At 40.5% G+C, this 22367-nt stretch overlaps 1 protein-coding gene across 1 annotated transcript; it reads right to left on the reverse strand.

The window, feature by feature from the left end:
* Window positions 1-1998: 1998 nt before the first annotated feature.
* On the reverse strand, window positions 1999-17744 carry Cnot11 (CCR4-NOT transcription complex subunit 11). The gene is made up of 7 exons (XM_047522901.1): window positions 17108-17744; window positions 14514-14678; window positions 12230-12382; window positions 10391-10593; window positions 8624-8826; window positions 4978-5074; window positions 1999-4897 (listed from the first exon to the last, which is right to left on the reverse strand). Exons 1-7 carry the CDS (start codon window positions 17652-17654, stop codon window positions 4700-4702), a joined length of 1566 nt encoding a protein of 521 aa, XP_047378857.1. The 5' UTR covers window positions 17655-17744; the 3' UTR covers window positions 1999-4699.
* Between the last annotated feature and the right edge of the window lie 4623 nt (window positions 17745-22367).

Here is a 22367-nt window from a genome sequence, read left to right on the forward strand (position 1 = left end):
AGAAAAATGAATTAAAGTGATCAAATAAATACAGATAAAATATATGGATTTACAAATAGTAAAATACAACATTCAGAATATAAAAATCTTTACAGCTCAGAGAAAAGTGATTTTAAAATATCTTAAAGATTCAGATATAGCATGAAAAAGTAATAAGTAATGATACAAAGCTCATTCTCTGCCCATGATGAAATTAATAAGACATCAGAAATTACTAACAGAAGAAAATTTGAGGTATCCACAAACACAAAGAAATTAACACCTTAAGTAATAATGGATTAAAGAAGAAATCACAAGGGAAATTGGAAAATAATCTGAAATGAATGAAAATGAAAACATAACATGAAAGAATTTAAGTTATTCTGAACATATTCTTCAATTACAACAACTAAATTAAAAATCAACACCAGAAAGCTATCTGGAATAATTCCAAATATTTGGAAACTAGTGCACTTCTGGAGACAGCATATTGTTGTGTCTTGTTTTTTTTAATCCAGTTTGCCAATCCGTCTTTTGATTCATGAATTTAGGCCATTTACATTCAATGTTACTGAGAAATAATTTTTATTCACTGTCATTTTTATTTCTGGTTTTTAATTTGAATTAGTTTCTCCCTTGATTATTCTAGTGTTTCTCCCTTTGCTGGTTTTTGCTTTTATTTTTTATTCCTTCTTCATGAAATATATTGAGTATATTTTGTTGTACAGGGTTTTGCTGGGTGAAGTATTCTTTGCTGGTAACCGTTTTCTTTCAGAGCTTGGTATATAGTAGACTTCCTTTTTTCTTTTTTTCTTTTCTTTTTTTTTTTTTTTTTGTAATTTTTTAAAGATGTTGATAGACCTTTGTTTTATTCGTTTTTATGTGGTGCTGAGAATAGAACCCAGTGCCTCACACATGCCAGTCAAGCACTCTACCACTGAACCACAACCCCAGCCCCCCAAGACTTCCTACCTTTGAGGGTCTGGGTTAAGAAATCAGCTGAGATCCAGATTGGTTTCCCTCTAAATGTGACCTATCACTTTTCTCTAGCAGCCTTTAAAATTCTGTCCTTATTCTGTATGTTAGGCATTTTCATAATAATGTGCCTTGGTGTGAGTCTGTTGTAATTATGTATATTTGGGTCTTATAAGCCTCCTGTGTTTGATTTTCCATCTCATTCTTTAGGTTTGGGAAATTTTCTGATATAATTTCATTGAAAAGAGTGTACATTCCAATAGTTTGTATCTCTGAGCCTTCATCTATCCAGGTAAATCTTAAATTTGGTCTTTTCAGGTTGTCCCATATTTCTTGGAAGTTCTGTTCATGGTCTCAACATCTTTTCTACACTGTCTACTTTATTTTCAAGATTATATTTTTTTATCTTCATTGCCTAAAACTCTGCCTTCCAGGTGGTCTAGTCTGTTGGTGATTTTTAATTTGGTTTATTGATTCCTTCATTTCAAGGATTTCTGCTTGGATTTTTTCCCCAGATATCTCTTTATTGAAGTGGTCTTTCACTTCCTGTATTTTCTCTCTGATTTCATTTCTTACATTGTCCTTTTTCCTGCAGATCAGTTTAACTGTGTACATTCTTAACTCCTGACATTTCTTCCACTGTGGTGTTAGTGGATTCTGTTATTGGAGTATTTTGGTTTGCTTGGGGCAGTTTGTTCCTTGCTTTTTCATGTTGTATGTGTGTCTTCCCATCTAACAGTATGAATCTAAGCCAGTAGATTCCTGAGGACTTACAGTGTCCCTGGAAGTTTCCAGTACCTCACTATTTATGTAGCGACAACCTAAATACCTAAACTACCTAAAGACTACCACCAATGCAAATATGCAGCATTAAACCAAATAGTTCCTGCTGTGACCTCTACAGTGTTGTCACAATAAGCAGTTTTGCCTACAATAAAAACAGTAAGTTTGGGGCTGGGGAGATAGCTCAGTTGGTAGAGTGAAGGCCCTGGGTTCAATCCCCAGCACCGCAAAAAAAAAAACAAAACAGTAAGTTTGCAAAAAGTGTTTACAATTTCAAAGAGTGAACAGGGAGAGAACAGAAGTGATATAGAATGTGATGATTATGAAGGAGAAGATAGTAAAAAATTGAAGAGTGAAAGAACAATAGGGATTGGCTGTTAGCAGAAGATAAAAGAAACAAGGGAAACAGGTGAGAGAAAATACATATAAAGTAAAACATTTAGAAATTAATACAAATAAAAATACAAAACTAAAATATACTGGTCAAGCATCCTAGTCCTCAACTGATTCATGAAAAATAACTGGCTTCAAAAATGCTAGAAATAGGAAAGAAATATGAATATGTATAAACGTCCATGAACCATTAAGGTCACAGAAAATCAAAAAGAAAATAAATCTGTTTAAAAGTTAAAAGAATTTTTTCTGTTGGAGTTCAGAAGATTCTTGGCTTCTCAGCAGTGTTAGGTGGAGTTGTCTGGAGGATGATGCTTGCTCCACCCTCAAGGTGGGGTGGCTTGAGTGAGAGTTAATCCTGGAGGCGGGGTTTAGGCTCAGGTGGGCTCCAGGCTCTCACTGGATGCCAGTTGGTCTGGAGGTTTTAAATCAGTGCACCTCCAGGGTCTGGCGTTGACCAGTGCATGCTGGAAGACTGCATCCTAGTGACCTTCCCTGGGTTCCACTCATGTAGTGACAGAGCCAATTAGTCCACTATGTCACCTGTCACCTGCAGACCCGTTTCCTGGTCTTGGGTTCTGTCTCCAAACTCAATCTCCGCTGGCCCTGCCCTTTCAAATTCCAGGCCAGGTGTGGCTCTCCCAGCAGGTCCTCTAAGCAGGTGGATTGGAGGGGCAGGTGTAGGGCCTGGTGGTAAGCCTCTCTCCATACTTGGTTTTCTCCTGGTCACTTAGGCACACTGTTGTGCAGTGTGGGTTTTCCAGGCCTGTATTTTGGGTCAAACTCAGGTTTGCCAGGAATTGGCTCACCTAGCTGCTGGCCCCTGCATTGCAGCTGCAAAATGTTTCCCTCCTGTGTCCTACATACAGCTGGGAGATGTGGCCTCTTTCCAGCACAAGGATATTGGGCAGCACTTTTCAGTTTAGCTGGGCAGTGTCTTTGATCTCCAGACTCTCCTTTACCCAAAGCCTCAGGCCTCCTAAAAAGGCAGGTTCCTTTAATTTCCTCACCCACTTTGCTTGCTGAGCTACTGCCCTGGCTGGTGTCTCCAGCTGTGGCAATGGCACTACAAATTTCTTCCTTAATTAATTCAGTCTTCTGAGTCCCTGATCTGCTTCAAGTGTCCAGTTTTAAATTCCAGTAATCTCTCTTTCCCCCATTTTTTGTTCACCCACCTTTGCTGAGAAACTATCTACTTTCTTGGTTCTGCACTATGGAGCAGTCAAGAAAGTGACCCCTAGTCCACCATCTTGAAACCTCCACTGAAATTGGCGTTCTTGCCATCTTTTGTCATCTGAAGGCAACTAAACTGTTATGTGGGCTGTCATTAATTCCTCTGACCATATTTTCAACTCCCAAGCTTTCATAAGAGTGAAATATATAGTTTGTTATAAATTAGGCAGACTACTCTTTCTCAAATGTTATTAAGTGTGAAACTTGTACTTTTAAAAGTACAAGCTTGGGGCTAGGGTTGTGGCTCAGTGGTAGAGTGCTTGCCTAGAATGTGTGAGGCAATGGTTCGATTCTCATCACCACAGAAAAGGTAAAGATACATCCACCTGCAACGAAAAATATTTTTTAAAAAAATCAAGCTTGGTTTTCTTTAACGCTTTGCAAAGTTTTGGATTAGAGGGCAATTCCTGTTGAACAAATCGTTTCCCTGTAAATATGCTTTGGGAAGTTCTGTAAAAGGAATTTTTCATGATTTCTTCAAGTAAAAAAATGCATCAGATGACAGAATTGATTAAAAAAAGAACTTTACTGGAAGGCACTGTTGTCCAAAGTGACATGAGGGGTGACACATGCACTGCCCTGCTCTTACATCTCTCACACACATCTATCCCACCAGACAGCAGTTCCTAGGGGTGACACTCCCTCCCAAAGCCCTGTTTTCCTTTAAAACAAACAAACAAACAAAGTCCATTTTAGGCTAATAACAGAGGACCATCTCAACAAGTGAAAAAACCTAAAAAACAATACCAGCTATTATAACCTCAAAAAACATTCCTAAGATTTCCATGTTTTTTAAGAGGCCCTCCAAACACTTGTTCTGTCTCCAAAGTTCCCATGACCAAGTTATATGCATGTCCTTGGTTCAGACTCCTTAATAAGAAGTTAAGAGGTACAATCATCTTTCACCACATGACAGTATCACAATTTCTTCACAATTTCTTTGCTCTTGGATACTTTAACATTGGAACCTTAGGAAAACTGGATTCCTGATTTATCAGAAGCCTGTAACTTGCCTTTGAAGCAAAAACAAGCACTTTGTTCTGTAATGCTTAAAAGTTCTCTTAAAAAATACACACCTCATCTACTTTTGTAATAACTTGTTGGGATAATCATTCCTCCTATGGAGTCATCAGCAAGAGCCTTAGAACATTTTCTGTCCAAGTTCTTACCAAGAATTCATCTATAGGAAAAAGTCATCCAGGAAAAGCAAAACTTTTGCTTTAAAGTAGATAAAGTGTTATTATATGTGTAAGACCAAGCAATCCACTCAGTTTTCAGTTTTAAAAACTAAATCACAATACAGTTGAACAACAAATTGGGTAGTTCTGGTGAGGTATTATTTTGACATTTTGGTCTCCGAAGGCGTTTCTCCAGTATCCAGTGTCTTCAGCAATCGGAATAGGCCTGCAGCTTCCCGTATCCTACTGAATTCAATACAGAAGGCCTGCACTTCTATAAATAAGTCCTGCACATTTATAATTTTGTTACGGATCAAGGACTGAAGAAATACACACACAAGACGCACCAAACGATTCTGGAGGAAAAAGGAAAAGTTTTAGTGTGCCCATTCTCTTAGTAGTTATTTATAAAATTATAAGAATTTCCCTTACTCACCTGCATATATTTATCCTTAATTTGTTCACAAGTAGAGATGCAATTTGATATATAAAGATGAATAAACTCAGGAGGTAGATCAACAGCTGTAGTCAGTCTGTTTCATAAAAGAAAATATGGGCTGTTATTTTATTTGCTAACATCAAAAGGTATTGTTAACCAGCTAGGTATAGTGGTGCATGCCTGTAATCCCAGTGGCTAAGGGAGGCTGAGGCAGGAGGATTACAAGTTCAAAGCCAGCCTAAGCAAACTACTGCTACCCTAAGCAACTTAGACCCTGTCTTAAAATGACAAAAATAAAAAGCTGGGGAATGTAGCTTAGCAGTGAAGGACCCTTGGATCTAATACCCATTTAAAAAAAAAAAAAAAAAAAAAAAACTATAAAATACAGTTTCCTGTGGTGAAAATTTCTGATACCATGATCCAGTTTTTCAGTTTTAAGTATTCTTCAGCAAATAAACACAAGAACCACAGCCACTGGTTTTTGACACTTCTGTTTTTAAGTATATACTTAGAATTATACAATGCAATTAATCATTAATGATTTATTCAAGCATAATGTTCCCAAGTATTCTTGGTTGAATCTAAGTCTCTTCTATCACAAGCACCAACAACCTGAGCATTTACTGTGTTCATTTAACACTCAGGGAAGCTCTATTACCTAAACTGCCAAGAGGTAGTGTGTCTGAGAAGTGTAGATCTGTACGTAAACATTTCAACATATGACTAAATGCTAAAATAAGGGCTAAGTAAAAAAATCCGGAAAAAGGCACAAAAGGGCAAGTGACTTAAACCTGAGAGAAGCCTTCCTCAAAGTTGATTAGATAAGCAGCACAGAGGCTAGGAACTTGGCATTATTAGCACAGCATGTTGGGAAATATGGCAGGGAAGAGCTGGCTGTGATATAACAAGAGCATGTCATGGACCCAGAATCTGATTCTGCAGTCTTAAAGGCCAAGGCCAGTATTTGAAGTATTGTGTGGAATGTTTAAAAAAGAAATAAAAATGGGGTGGGGGATGAGAATTCCATTTTCAGCTTAGTTCATCTGGGAAACCCTGGGTCATGTTAGGGTTTGTTATTGCAAAGTCTTTGCTAGGCTAACTAAAGTACAAATTTCCAAAATAAGATTAATACCTTCTACACTTATCTGACCTTGAAACTTCTTTCCTGAGGGCCCCAATGAACTAATGCTTCAAGGAAACAAGTACCCCAGCCCCTATACTCAGTTGAGATTTTTGTCAATAACAAGTGTGTTCCATGCTCAAGAGTAATGCATTTGCATTATGGTAGGTGCTGGGGGGAAAACAAAAACGGGACCTTGTCCTTGAAATTCCAAGACATGAGGGAGATAGAATCAATCGATAACAAGACACAGTTATTCTTGGACTAAGGGCCAAATGTCTGGTAAAGACACTAACTGCTACAAGAATACTGTGAACACAAACACAGCACAGACCAAAAGACCATTCAACCACTGAATAAAGAGTGAGTCTTGACTTCATGAAGAGGCTTGGACAAGGGAGGCGGAAATAGAGCAGGACTTTGTCAACAAGCAGCTACCTGGTTTTGCCAATGGTAAGTTAGTTTGGAAACCTCGTTCTTCTCTTCCTCTCTTGTCCCTCAAAGGGCACTCCCCATGCATAGACTCATGTTTGCTCAGCTGCCACCAGTTTATCAACATATTTTTTAGTTCAAGTAAGTTTAAAACAATCTCCAACTTAGGACACATTCATTAGTTTAATTTCAGTTTTTAAAGTCTCCTCTTACAAAAAGGTGTTCCAAATGTGCTCTAGATTTAGTTGCCTAGCACTCAGGATGGATTTCCCCCAGAGCAGAAGGACCATATAATTTGTCATCCAAACAAGATACCACATGAAAGGGAGCTCAGACTATTAAGCCTAACCTGGTACTGTCTCTAGTGAACCAGGACTTACTGCCACCCTTGATGTAAACAACTTGATAAAACAGTAGATTCCCAAGTCAACCTCCTTAAGGTCATTTAATTCATAATTTACCTAAAATATACTGGTAAAGAAAATAAGATTAAAAAATTACATCTAGAAGGGCATACATCGTTTCCCTGATGGTCACTAACAACAGGATAAGAAAGCTGAGAGAAGGGCACAGGGACTCTCCATGATGGCATGCCTAGAATTCGCTCAGCTTTTTTTTTCCTTCAAAATAAAATTCTGGTTTATTGTTAGACGACATTATTCCACACATACATAGGCTAAAAAAATAAACAGCGACTTCACAGGTGAAAAAGAAAGGAAAAGAAAAAAAAACCTTTTTATCTGTGGCCTTTTTAACCATCTTAAACAAACCAGCTACTTAACAATACAGCTAAAGTACATACACATAAAAAGTTACTGGAATGCTCGTAGACTTTTTGTTTTTGCTTTTTTCACAAGGCTTTTTCCTCCCATGAAATTACCACAAGTAAAATCTTAAGTAGGACAGAGAACCACTTGAAAGGCTGGTTTGGTCATCCAAGATCATTAAAAATGGCTGACCCTAACAATATGTACAAAAATAGAAACAAATTTTCCATTTTTAAAGTACTTTTAAGAAAAAAAGCAGGGCCTTGTACGTTTTGGTTCTTTTTCTTCCCCTGTTGCAAATTCATGCTGTGGTTCTGGTTGGGTGGTGGAGAGCACATATTTTCTGGGTGGCACTGTGTACAGGGGTGGGATGGGGCCTGTCTACTTGAAGGTGGCCACGTTTAGACTGAGGTGGGAAGTGGAGGATGAATAGGTCAGGCAGCTTTTATTTTTAGTTGAACTTTTCCTTTTTTGCTGTCTGCTTATTCTCATTGGTCTTCTGCTTCTTGGTACCAACATCATCATCCTCATCATCTTCAGCTGCCCGTTTGCCCGTAGCTGCCTCAGACTCCTCATCTTCATCCCAGCCTCTTCTTCACCATCACCTTCCTCCTCTTCTTCACCACCCTCTTCCTCTTCTTCCTCTACCTTATGGTCATCCTCCTGCTCCCCATTTTCCTCATTAGCATTCCCATTTGCAGGGAGTCTTCCACTTTCTACCTCTGCCACAACTTACTTCTTCAAGTCCTCAGTGGTGATATTGGAGCAAGTGTCCAAGGCTGGTGTCTGACACAGTGGCGCACACCAGTGATCCAATGCCGTGGGTTAAAAAGGAAACTAGAGTTCAGGGACTCTGGCAATAATGCTGCAGAGTCCGTGGTTGGAGGAGGCGTGTGGCGGAGGTGGTTTCACAAGCAGGGAGCTAGGCCCAGGACGATGCAAAGATGGCTTTTCAGAGCAGCCAGTGGGGCTCTTTCAGCTCTTAAGGAATTTTCCATACTGCAGCTGTTAGTTTCCAAGAAAAAACCCCTAAGATCTATATTTACATAAGGGTAATAGATGATAGGGAAGTAAGTTTAAATGATTTATATTTAATTTACACTTCTATTAACATGAAATATGTTGAAATCCTACCCTCAGATTTCTTACTAATGGATGCTAAATTCACATGCAGTAAACACTGAGGCTCAGATTATTTCTGTTGTGGGTTATCTTGGGCTAACAATATCGGGGGAACAACATTATACAGCTTTTTGTAACAGCTTCTCTCTCTGGCTGTTTAATCATTTATAAACCCACATATAAGATCAAATATAAAACTTACCGATTCACAACTTCCATTGAATGTAAGGACATGTCCATATTGACCAGGACAGAAAAATACTCAGTAATCTGGCTTGACTGCATTAATTTCAGCAACATTTCTATTGCAACTAGAGGGTTGTTTTCCACTAAGTCTGGAAGTTTGGCTGGAGTGAGGCCAATATGATAAACAAGTTTGGGGTCTTTTTCCAATTCACCAAGGAGCTAAGGAAAAAATAGAGGTTTTTAAGTCAAACTGGAAATTTTTTCCCTTCATACAAAAGCAAATATTTTACACACAAAGTGTAAAAATCATGTTCATCAATTTCATAAATTTCTTCCCTTAAACCCATGGTCATTATGTCTTAACATTTTAAAATTTAGATTTAAACTCTGAGGATACTAAAATACAAACATTGAAGACAATTTGTAAATCTGCTCATGATGCCTCCTAGACAGGAAAGCAGACTCAATATTGTCTGGTCGGCAATGATATTGTCATATCATCCTTAAGTCCTTTGTAGATTTTTTTCTGTCATCTGTTATAAGCAAAACCAATTTTTTTTTCCTTGCAGTACAGGGGATTGAGTGCAGGGACACTTTACCACTGAGTACATGCCCAACCCTTTTTATTTTGAGACAGAGTGTTGCTAAGTTGCCCAGACTGGCCTTAAACTTGTGAGCCTCCTGCTTCAGCCTTCTGAGTAGCTGGGGTAACAGGTGTGTGCCACTGCACCCTGCTCAGAAACAATCTTAATTACCAATTAGTTCTCCAAAAAGCACAAACCACAGAGAATTAATGAACATCAGAAATAATGCCTGCTCCACTGTATCCTACCCCACCCAGATGGAGAACAGAAATACCCAAGGAGGGGAGCAGGATGCACTGCAAGTTCCACCCACATCAGCAATTCCAGGAAGTATCCTCAAAAACCTTGTTTTCAGGCCTGGGAACACAGCTCAAGTGTAAGGTGTCTGCCAAGCACATTTAAGGTCCTGGGTTCCATCTCAGCACTGGCCAAATAAGCACTTTTTCCTTGCAATTTTCTATGCTCTTTTCCCTGTCTAATTGTATGTTACCCAGTGGACTGTGTTTCAGGCTGGTCTACACAAAAGGAACTACAAGCAACTCTTAATTATTTTGACTATGAAAATAATACTTTGGTGAGGGACTGAATTGGAGACATCAGTATCTCTCTACTAGTTCTAACTTAAAAGTGTGCAAACTGAACAAAATTCACCACAGAGAAACCTCCCACAAGGATGTCCCTGTCTTTCCCCAGAGCATAGCCATCTTATCTTGCCCATGGACAGCAAGCAGCATTTTTAATTTCTAATCTACCACCAGGGAGTTGTGTGCTGGGGGCTAGTGCATCTTCCCTGGACCGCTTCTCCCTCTTACCAGCTGTTAATAATTCCACTTACCCTCAGAGGTAAATGTAATCACTTCACTTAGAAGAGCTACAGTTCAGTTTTAATGCAATGATGTATATAAAATGGACAGCTGCTACACAGCAGGAGGAGTGTGCCAAAGAGTGAGGCCCCTCCTACCTTACCTCTGCCAGAAACAAACTGATCATTAGGTCAAAACATTTTCAGTCACCAGACCTCTTGCCCTACCAGAGCAAAATGATCAGAAGTGTAAGGGCAAAACAAAGCTTCGGAGATCCAAAAACTTTTTGAGATTTCTTACTGCTAACTCATGTTTCAATTTTAGTGTGCTGCTTAATTATCACCTTATGAAAAACAAACTCATATGGATTAAAGCTAAAATGTGGGATACACATACCTGTGTTTGTTGGGGAGAAGATAAGGGGCTTTTGAAGGCTTTGGCCATAATTCGCTTGATCTCCACACCAGTGCTATTCTTAACACACATGGACTTATCCCACTGGATCGTATGGTCAGGCTCCGTAGGATTGAGCCAAGCCAGTTCATCCTCACAAATGTGGAGTGGAGGTGGTGGACGAATGAATTCTGGCCGAAAATGGCCTGTAATGAGAGTAGTGATATTTGAATGACATTTATCATACACCACAAATAAACTTTACTTAATGAAGTACACAAATGCCTCTTTTAACAATAGCATGATAAAACTCTCACACTTCAAAATCAGAAGCAGGAATGATTCAGAAAGTCAGGTTTCATTCAGAATACAAAAAAGAGCATGAAAAAACAATATAACAACATGATGCCAAAGACAAACCTATTACTTTCTGAAGGATGGGAGAGGAAAGCAGGGCTGTGGGTGGCACTTTTAATTTGCATATGACCACCGTTCAAGTGCAAAAGGACACAACTGTTAGAATGGTAAATCTTTTAATGGAAAGATGAAATACTATTCTTCTTCACTCATTCTCTTCTTGATTGCTACTAATAATCTGTTCAAGGATCGCTGATTTGTGTGAGTTTTAGATTTACATCTTATAACTCTCAAGTGACAAATTATGTATGGTGAGATGACAGAACAGAAAAAGTACTGGTTGAAATTTTCAAATCTGGAGTCTTTCATGAATCCTCAAATTCACAAATACCATATCCATTTCATAAAACAAAACAAGAAAATGAAATGATTATATTCAACTATTTCATAAAACAAGGTTGACCTGTACGTTATACACTGACTAAAATAAACTCTGGCTACATTTCTGGTGAACCACTGTCACACCTCACTTTAGTTTTCACACAGGCCAAAAGGTGGCTTATTCTCATATGGATCCTAGTCCCTATCAAACTGGAGATTATACTGTCCAGTTTGTTGCAAATGACTATTTTCTGGCTACAAAATGACACTTAAACATCTCCACTGTTCCAATGCTTGCAGCCCAAGGACTGGCACCTGAATCCCTCCTCAGACACTCATGAAAAGAAACAGTCTAACACTTCATGAGAAGTGCTACTTATGTGAGGAGGGAATGCCCAGTGTGTGGCCAGACTCACTTATCATGAGTGATGTGCTCTTCACATACCTTCCTGAAGGTTCATGCAATTCAAAGCTGTGCCTGAGTAAATACTAAACAAACCATTATGTGCCATGGATCTTCAGGCTCACTTGTGACTAGATGAAACTTCAAATATTAAACCCACTTATGCCAAAGATACACTGTAAACCAAATGGTATGAAAAGTCAGTGTAAGTTTCAAACTAATGGTGACACTATAATCTGGAGAAAATGTTCTTATCCCGATGCAGAAAGCATGCCTTCATTATTCAAACATGGAAGCCTGTAAAACCAAAAGGTGCAGCTATATTACTTCGAATTTTGTAAGTGCTTCCTTTGAATTAAAGTAAATTAAGAGCTGTAAAATCAGTAAAACTTCAAAGTGCTAAGGTAATGGCATTGATAAGATTACTAAAGAAGTTATAAAACTAATAAGTAATAATAAAAATAGACTAATTTCAGTAAAATCAGAATTTCCATATTCAGGTATATGTATAAGTCAAGTTGTAACTTTTTTAAAGAAGAAACTAATTTTCACTGAGTTCTCTATGGACACTTCCCTAGAAGTTCTGTATTACTACTTAAAGTTTAAGTAGTAATGAAAATAACAAGATATTTCAATAACATTAAAAGTTTCAGTGGATGCTGATAAAACCAAGGGTGTAAAATTAATCTCTATATACCTACTTTCAATAGGTGGTTTTGGTCCACTGACTAAAGATTCTGTGATCCGGGAGGCAACTGAGCTGTCAAATCCAGAATTAGAAGAATCCGGGTCTGGGTCACTGAGAATACTAGGGAAGCTGGCTTTACTTTGGGTTGGCAATTCAGACTGGCGTTCTGAAAGAGATTAAAATGGGAGATGTTTGAAAATTAAGGACACCACAAGTAAGAGTGAAAAGACACGCTACTAAGGGGAAAAGCTGCTTACTTTTTACAACACAAAAAAACAAAGGGCCAGAGTATGTGTGTGTATATATATTTACACAAATATACTTAACTCCTACATTTCAATTTTAAAAGATAACCCAGCTGGGCATGGTGGCACATAACTGAAATTCCAGCAGTTTGGGAGGCTGAGGCAGGAGGATTGCAAATTCAAAGCCAGCCTCAACAACTTAGCAAGGCCCTAAGCAACTCAATGAGACCCTGTCTCCAAATAAAATAGAAAAAAAAGGCTGGGATTGTCGCTTAGTGGTAAAGTGCCACTAGGTTCAGATCCCTGGTACCAAAAAAAAAAAAGATAACCCAATAGGAAAAAATAGAGTATTTTAAAAAGCATGGCCAATAAACAGCTGAAAAGATGTTAAGGACCAGGGAAGGTTCAGTCAAAACACACAAAATACTATTAGACACCTCCCAGAATGGAAAAAAGTATCAAACCTGACATCATCAAACATGAAGGAGGAAATAAAATAACTCATTTGCTACCACTGGGAATGAAAAATGGCATAGGACTTTGGAAAATTATTTGACATTACCTAGTAAAGTTTTACACATACAAATCTTTCCACCTAGAAGGGACACTTTGACATGTGCCCCAGAAGAATGTTCAAGAATGCTACCAGTCCTACTGTGTCCATCAAGAACATGGTATTCCCTATACACTTTTACCACAATAATAAAAAGCAACCACAGTAGCTATGTGCCATCAATGTGGATTTACCTCAACATTCAACTGAAGGAAGGTACAAAAGAATAAATACAGTATGATTCCACACATGGCAAGTTGAAGGGCATGCAAGCAAAACTACAGGCATACACTATAGGGAAGGCAAACTGAAAATGATTATCACAAAAGTTGGGTTAGTGACTGATGGAGGCAATCAGGAGAAACACAGGGAGCTACCAGATCCTGAAAATATTTACTTTTTTGTTTTAATTTCAGGTGGAGTCTCACTATATTGCCCAGGCTAGTCTTGAACTCATAGGCTCCAGAGATCTTTCTGTCTCAACCTCTGGAGTAGCTGGGACCACAGGCATGTACCACCATGCCAGTGGTATTCAATTTCTTAACCCATAGGCAACTGCTTCAGGTTGACTTTATTACAATTCCTTGAAATGCAAATGCATGTTTTGTATTTCAAACTTTGTCATTTTAAAAACACAGCTTTTAATAGCTCTTTATCTTCCTGATTAAAGAGCTTCAAAAGTCAATAAAAGGCCACCAAGCAAAGGAAAAATGACCAGAGATCCATGAAAAAATGCCTTAAGACATGACCCGATTGTCCATTAAATAAGAAAAATGCTAATAAAATTATCCTGATGCAATTTTTTTAATCCAAATCAAACAAGTACAAAAGTTATTAGAAAACAGACAATTAAAAAAATGTTCAATTGGCAACTTGTAAACTAATTAGTGGTGAGTTTTTAATAAAATTTGTTTAACGAACACTGTCTTCTTAAAGGGTAAATCTCTTTGTGTAACTTGTCTGCTTTTTTTTTTTTTAAGTTAAGAAAGCAAACTGCTGGGTGTGGTGGCATATGCATACCTGTAATCCCTGCTACTAGGGAGGTTGAAGCAGGAGGTTGCATGTTTGAGGTCCACCTAAGCAACTTAGTGAGACTGTCTCAAAATAAAACTTAAAAAGAACGGGGGACGTAGCTCAGTCATAGAGCGCCCCTGGGTTCAACCCCTAGTACTACAAAGAAAAACACACCCTACATCATCCACAAACACACCTTTGGTCTATAGATCCTACTGAATAACATCTCTACTTCGAGACTCTGCAGAGATGATCCGTGTAGCTAGTTCCAAAACAACAAGGTGTGCTTACTTCTTTCTGGGGAGGGGGAACACTGAGGGAGGTGGGTAGATAAAAAAAAGGCATATATTTAGAATCCAGTACTGAAACCACTTTAAAATGAAAAGAGAACTAACCCTTAGCACAATGAAGGTACAAAGACCTTTGTTTCAAGTAGAATATCTCAAAAACAGACAAGAATGTTCAAATCACTGATTCTTCCTTACCAGCCAAGGCTAACTGAAGCCCGCTAATGTCCACAGACTGGCCCATGTTTCCAACATCCATCAATGCAATCTGGCGAGGAGTCTTTTTGAAGAGTTCCCTTGGGGGTGCCAGCATGAGCTGGGAAAGAAAAAACTTTTCTGGTGGAGTTATAGGAGGTAAAAATCCTGTAAACAAAAATGTATAATGATATCTCTGATGGGTACTTTTAAAAAGTAACTCAAATTCAGTAAAATTAGCATCTGTTACTTGTCACTGCAACCCACACATTTTTATAAACTAAATTATAATTGAGTTTTGGTTAATAAAATATGTATCTTTGTGAACTCTGTAATTAATTCACTTGTAATCTATGATCTGTGGCACTATTAGTGAAACTTAAGATTTCTGTAACTATTTAAGAACTTTGCTTTTCTAAGTGCCTCAATTCTTGCAAAGGCTAAAGCTTATACATGCAAACGAAAACAAATATATAAACTATAATGTTCCCAAGCGCTTTCTAAGGCAGTGACTGTGTATAAGCTGAAGAGATTCTTCAGTACACCACAGTGCAATGTTACCATCCTCATAAGGCTGAATGTTCCCTTTTGTCCCAAACTGCTCACCAAGCTTCATCTATCAAGTTATTGATATCTAGCAATCTCCCCAGACTGCATTCCCTCAGCTCCAGTCCCACTCCTCTCTTGCATGGACTACAGGACAGACTGCCTGATTTCCTCAGCTCCCAATTTTTTATAATTTTCTTCTTCGTTGGCTTCAGTCAACCTTGCACTATCCCAGTTTTGGCCCCTGCCAATCCACCATTCATGCCCACCTTGCCATTTAGTTCTATTTCTAGAATACAAATCTAAACATAATACTTGACCAGTTCGCATAAAATTAACCCCAAACATCTACAGCATAAGACACTTATAATCTAGTCACCACGCATCTTCCTAATCTCACCTGATTCCCTTTCCATTCCTGTAATCTACTCCAGGCAGACAAAATCTCTCAGCTTCTCTGAATAGACCCAATTCTTTTAACAATACCTGCAATGTCACATTCTTCCCTTTTACCTGCATCCCTAATCAATGTCCAGCAAAAATATCACTTCCTCTGGGAATCTTTCCAGCTCCAAAGTTTGTTCCTCTGTGTTACCTGTATTTTTTATTTGACCCGTAGTACAGCCCTTACTGTGCTGTTATTGACTATGTTTATGTTCTCCCAACCAGACTGCAAATTTGTTGTTTGGGAAGCCATCTTTCTTACTTCCAAATACATCCTGTATCCTAACTCAGAATCATTTGATAAGTTTTTAAAAAATATGCCCATTGGACGCTCACCCTGTATGTACAAGACAAGCACTAAGATTGGAGCTCTGGCAATAACATTTCCTCTTCTGTATAATTTAAGCATCATCCCTACCTATTTGAATAATGGTAACAATAGGTGAGTGCTGTAGTGCACATCTGTGATCCAGCTACTGAGGATGCTGGGGTAGAAAGAGTTTGAAATCCATCTCAAAAAAATATATTGGTGACAATAACAAGTAATACTTTTCATAGGTACTTTTATTCTTCATAACAACTCTACCGGCAAGGAATTATCTGCATTTTATAGGTGAGAAAACTGGGGCACAGAGATTACATCCCAGAGACTCCTTCCCTGGTACCTGCCTCCCCTCCCCTCAAATGTGTTTACAGTGCAGTGTATGAAGGAGGTATATGTTTAGACTCACTGTATTTGAGACATGATGATGGAGTTTGACATAACCCACCCTTCAGAATTCAAAGGGTCTCTGACCTAAATCCCACAACGCTCCCATTCCCCAGGATAGCACTCTAGGGTGGCATTCACTTTCTGGGCAGTCACAAACTTCCTGAATGCAAAGGCTGCCCTTCTTAGATAAGGGTAGTGCAGGAAGGCAACCAAAAATGTTTTAGATTCAGAGAGGCTGCAGGCATTAACACCTTGCTTCCTTAGATTGGATAAGGCCTTGGGTTTGATCCCCTGCACCACAGAAATTTAAAAATGCAGCCTGGCACCTAACCTACATCTGATCTAACCAATGCTGCACAAGCATACTTTCTACATAATGGACACATGCGTTTTGTAAGACAGTTCATGAACTTGAGACAAACTTCTATTCTCTGCCCCCATCACATCACAGCAGTCCAAAGAAAGCAGCTGTAAGGTCCTTATACGCTGTTTAATGTGTATTTTCGCCTGACAACTTTCTCGGGTTCTTAAATATCAATTTGTTTACTCCTTTGAGACTTAGAAATGGGGGCAGATCCAGTGTGTCACTACTGGTTTAACTTTACACACTCCAGATGGGATTTAGAAAGAGAAACCTTATTTAAGAAACTAAAACAATTAGCCCTACAAGGACCTGAATGACTTGATGGCCTGTACAACTGGGACGAATAATTCTCGGTGCCATGAATTCGTAATGAATTTGTAATTCAGCTACCTCCTGAATTCCCTACTCTAGTAGCTGGGGGTTGATCATTTCCAAAGGGGGCTTTATTTCCCTCGGAGTGGGCTCTGGGAGCGCAGGTGGGAAGCTGCTCAGTCCACCTCTCCGCACCGCACACCCGGCTCCGGGAAGTACCTGAGAGCGGTGGCCGGTCGGGCTCCTGGCCCCCGCGGGCGGGCGGCGCTGGGTTGAGTAGATGCGCGAAGCTGGCGGCGAAGGGGTTGGCGGCGAGCGGCTCGGTGCGGTACATCTCCCAGAGCAGGTAGAGCGCCGTGAGGCGCTGCGCCGCGCTGGGCAGCAGGTCTGGCTGCTGCAGCAGCATCACCAACACCGAGCCCAGGCGGAAGTGGTCGGCCTTGCTGAAGTAGTGGTGGAAGGCGGTGGACAGGCCCTCGAAGGTGCTGCCGCCGCCCGCCTCCTCCGAGATGATGCTCAGCAGGCTGGAGAGCTCCTTCGGGGTCAGGCTCATCCTGCCCGCGGGGCCGCCCGGGCCTCCGCTGCCCGGCCCAGGGCCGCCTGCTCCGCCTCTGCTGCTGCTGCTGCTGCTGCTGCTACTGCTGCTGCCGCCGCCGCCGCCGGAGCCCCCCGGGCCGCTCCTGAACGCCGATGCTTCCCGGGCTCCCCTTTGCTCCGCGGCGGTGAGAAGCCGGCCAGACGCCGCGCTCGCCCCGCCGCCGGGCATCAACCTCGCTCGCCTTCCCCGCTTCCCGGCCCGAGTGGCCCTGGCGCCGGCTCGCTCCGTCCCCGCGGCCGTAAAGCGTGCTGTTACACGACAGCGTCGCAAACAAAACGCGCCGCGGAAGCTGGATGGCCGCGAGGAAGAGGGCCAAGCGCCCAGCGAAGGCGAAGCCTGGAGTTGGGCCAAGCAGAGCTTCCGGAGAAGCCGGGTGGGCAGGGCGACACGGACGGAAGTTGAGGCGGGGCCTGAGGGAGGGCGGGGCTGGCGCGGCGAGGCGGGGCTCGGCCCTTTGCCGGGTCTTCAGCCTGGCAACCTGTACAGGACTAGACTTCTGCGCATCTGCGTGCGCAGGCCGGCACTTTCCAAGTCTCCAGCGCAAGGTTTGGCGCCCGACGTTACCTTGTTTTTTGTGAAATGCGTCTTAGATGCTAGTTTTCTCAATATAACATCAGTATTAAAATTATGGCAAATGCAATAAAGACGCGACACATTTCTCATAACCAGAATTAATTCCCGGCCTTACATTTCTTTTTGCAGAAAAGGAACATTTCAAATGAGCCACTTTACATGGTTAGTTTAATAAGATTTCGAGAAAATCTTTTCAAGAAATATTCATTTACAAAACTGCTTGCTGCACTACTTTTTACTTAGCCAGTGGGATGCTCATTCTTGGCCTATTGAAGCTGTAGAAACCCTCAGAGTCCATTTGCATAGTAGTTCCTGGATCCAACCCTAGGGATTATGAATCAGGTATTTAAAAACCGAAAACAGTTCTCAGGTGCAGTTTATGTGTAGTCCTGAGGACCCATAGGTCCCCTTCTTCCTTGCTGAGTTGCAGGTAGCTGAGGTTGATAGACGTTTGCCTTTCACATGTAAGCTAAAATATTGCCTGATGTTTGCTTCATCATTCTGATATGGAGCAAGGACCCACTGTCCGACATGCACAGAAGTCAGTAGTATAGCACCAGGTTTTGCAAAAAGAAAATGGTTTAAGACGTGGGACACAAACCTGTAGTCCCAGCAACTTGGGAGACTGAGACAGGAGCGTCATGAGTTCAGTTCCAATCTGGGCAACATGTAGACTCCATCTCAAAAAAGAAAAGAAAAAAAAAAAAAAAGGCTTTATTGCAGTGTCATGGACATAGAGGCCAGGAGCTAATAAAAGCTTAAATTTGTCTCCCCAGTCAGTTGCTAGTAGCAAATTTACAAGAAGGGAGGAGGGGAGTTTCTTGTTGATTGGATGGCATGAACGTAAAGTTTGAGGGTTCTTTTATGCAGGCACAGATGGTTATCATGTCTCTTTACAGATCAAATGTTTCTAATGGTGGGAGGTAACATGTTCTGCTCTGGGGATTTTAAACCTGGAATATGACGTTCTAAAGGACATGAATCGGAGGATCTACTCCTGCACATATCCATTCTTGAAAAACCTGTTTCAAATGGTCCCTAAGTGGAGTCTGTAGGCTTTTCCTGAAAGCTAGCTTAAGCTTTTTGTTTTTTAAGGACTTTATGGGTGTGTCCAGGCCCTAAATGAATTCAGTTCTGTTTTCCTCCTTTCGTAGAAATTCTCATGCTTTTCTTTGACTATTTCTCTTTCCTTGATGTTAATAATAATGTATTTCCCGTCTAAGGGTAGCTTGAAGAGTAAGCAGTAACTTTGGTATGAGGCAAGAAAAAAATTTTATCATCTCTTTTCAAGAATTTCAGGAAGTTCAAAACAAAACTAGGCAGTGGGACAGCTCATACCATAATTACACATGGGGAGAAGATGGCCACGGAGTGACAGGCTGAGATTAGAGCAGTGCTGCCACAAGCAAGGAACACCTGGGTTACAAGAATCTGAAGAGTCTAGGAAGGGAGACTGTTGGTACAGCTCAGTGGTAGAGTGCTTGCCTAGCATTAGCAATGCCCTGGGTTCAGTGCCCAGTGAGATACACACAAAGAGCCAAGGAAGGATTTTCCTCTAGATTCCTAGAGTATGATCTTGACCCTGACACTTGATTTCAGACTTCTAGCCTCCAGAACTGTGTGAGAATATGTGTGTGCATGTGTGTGTTTGTGTGTATTTTTTAAACCACTTAGTTTGTGGTATAATTGATACAGAAGTTCATTGTGTGAGTGTACAAGAATTTATTTACTCATTTTATTGTTGATGGGCATTTAGGTAGTTCCTAATTTGGGGCTCTAATGAGTGGAGGAACTATGAGCATTCGAGGAACTCTTTTTGTAGACATAAGCACTTTCTCTTGGCCATATACGCAGGAGTAGAACTGCTAAGGTCACAGGATATGTGCATGTTCTGCTTCAGTAAGTACTGACAAATATTTTTCCAAAGTTACTATACCAATTTATACTTGTCCTAGAGGTACAGGAGAATACTGATTGGTCCACATAGTCACCAACAATTAATGGCTTTTCTTTGCAGCCAATCCAGTTGCAGATGTATAGTACTATCACGTTATGCTTTTAATTTTCCCTTCCCTCCTAACAAAGTTAACCCTTTGCACATGATATTGGACATTGTGTATTTTTTTTTGCAGAGTTCCCATTACAATCTTTTGCTCATTCTTTTGTCTTTCTCTTACTGATTTGTAGGAGTATTTTTATATTCTAGATATGACTCCTCTGTCAGATATAAGTGTTATGGTATTTTCTCCCATTCCATGAGTGTTTTTTGTTCTATATAGATTTCCTATAGTTAGGTTCCTGATTCCATGTGGTTACATTTGTTGTACCAACTCCTACAGGGCTTTGTGAGAGGTTTGTAACATGGTATAAAACCCAGCCACTCCAGAGGGACTGGGGTCACCTGGATTTTGAGTGTGGGTTCAAGCAATGCTAAAAAATGTTTGGTTGCTGATTTTTACAGTTACATACCTTAACAGCAGGGCAAGATGAAATCCAGTTAGTTATATATGTTGATGGGCTCATTTGCCCTGATGTGTGACCTTTACTTACTGCAATCTACCAACACGGCTGATCTTCAGTGAAGCATGTCACATTGAATTCTATCAGCAGAACCATGAAGCCTAACTCCTCCTTTACAACTTCTCCCTTCTAGGTTCCAGTGGAGCTATTAAGGAAGATGCTCAACTCTGTTGAAAACCATTGCCTCTTCAAGCAAAGATCGTTTCTTAATCCATTTTCTGCTGCTATAACTGAATACAACAGACTGGGTACTTCATAAAAAATGGAAGTTTATTTGGTGCATAGTTCTGGAGGCTGGGAAGAGCATGGCACCAGCCCTGTTCAGCATATGGTAAGTGCCTCCTTGCTGCGTCATAACCCGGCAAAGGGCACTACATGGTGAAACAGAGCAAGCAAGACACCAAAAGCATGTAGGCACAGAGAGACACCACATAAGGACATGTGGAGAAAATGGCCATCTCTAAGTCAGGAAAGAAGTCTGAGGATTGCAGCCCCACCAGCACCTTGATCTTGGACATCCAGCTCCAGAACTGTGAGAAAATACAACTCTTATTGTTTATGTAGACATATATTAGGATATATTGTTTATATATCCCAGTTTGTGAGATGTTGTCATAGCAACTCTAGCAAATTAATATAACCTCTTGAGGTAGTCAACAAAAATCCAGAGAAGGCACAAATCAAAGCATGCCGAAGTCTCCTGGCCACTGTTGTACCAAGCAAGTACCAAGTAGCACACTGCCTCCAGTCATTTGACCACAAAGAGTATGTCATGATACCAAATAACTTTAGATCATACATGCCCAGATCAAGTACACATGGACATGATAGGACTTACTAGTTTTTTCTATGAATATGGAGTTGGCTTTCGTAGAATGCAAGCTATATATTTATTATGAAACTTTTAATTTAGGAAAATCTCTTCATTGCTCTTTGTGTGTGTTATAGTTTGGCTGTAGTGTTCCCCAAAAGCTCAAGTGTAGGACAATGCAAGGTTTGGAGGAGAAATGATAACCTAATTAGAGAATTAAGCAGGGGGCGTGACTGGAGGAAGCTGTTCACTGGGGCGTGGCTTTGGGGATATATTTTGTATCTGGAGAGCGGAACCTCTCTCTCCCTGCTTCACGATCATCATGTGAGCTGCTTCTCCTCTGTCACACTCTTCTGTCATGATGTTCGGCTTCACCTTGAGCCCCAAGGATGAAGTCTGCTGTCTGTAGATTGAAATCTCTGAAACTGAGTCCCCAAATAAACTTTTCCTCCTCTAGAGTTGTTCTGGTCAGGTCTTTAAGTCACAGTGGTGAAAAAGCTGACCAAAACAGCGTGTATTCAGCTTCACATGTCTAGAGCCATCTTAAAGATGTAACCACCATGATTGCCCCGGAGTAATACTAGCCAGTTTTTCCCACGCGGTTTCCCAGCATACTATAAATAGACAAAACCATTAGGGTGGGTGTGGAGCTTTACAACTGGACAGTAGTAGCACCGGGAATGTGCCTGGGTTTTTTGGTTTTTGTTTGTTTGTTTTAGCTAGAGCTCAACCAGGTATGCCCCAGCTTGGATGAAGTCACTTTTGCCCTGATCATTTCATAAGCCTGTCTTCTGACCCAAAATGCAGGGACGCACTCATTTTGCTGCTGTGTAGAACCATGCTTCTGTCAATAACTTGCACTCTGTGCAATCCTCTATCTATCTGTCCTTCAATCTCACAGCACCTTGGGGCTGGTTCACATACGCTGGGATCAGTTTGTTCCAGAACACTGGTGGAACATTTCTACAAACTTTTGG

This window comes from Sciurus carolinensis, chromosome 13 (genome assembly GCF_902686445.1).
Source record: "Sciurus carolinensis chromosome 13, mSciCar1.2, whole genome shotgun sequence".
Lineage (NCBI taxonomy): Eukaryota > Metazoa > Chordata > Mammalia > Rodentia > Sciuridae > Sciurus > Sciurus carolinensis.

What these genes read in the sequence shown, in the direction of transcription:
- Cnot11 (XM_047522901.1), bottom strand. Translation starts at nt 17,654, where the DNA reads ATGCCCGGCGGCGGGGCGAGCGCGGCGTCTGGCCGGCTTCTCACCGCC. An exon ending in TCAATGGAAGTTGTGAATCG is followed by an intron (nt 5,075 to 8,623) that starts GTAAGTTTTATA and finishes TTTATGAAACAG; the next exon opens with ACTGACTACAGCTGTTGATC. An exon ending in TTAAGGATAAATATATGCAG is followed by an intron (nt 4,898 to 4,977) that starts GTGAGTAAGGGA and finishes TTTTTCCTCCAG; the next exon opens with AATCGTTTGGTGCGTCTTGT.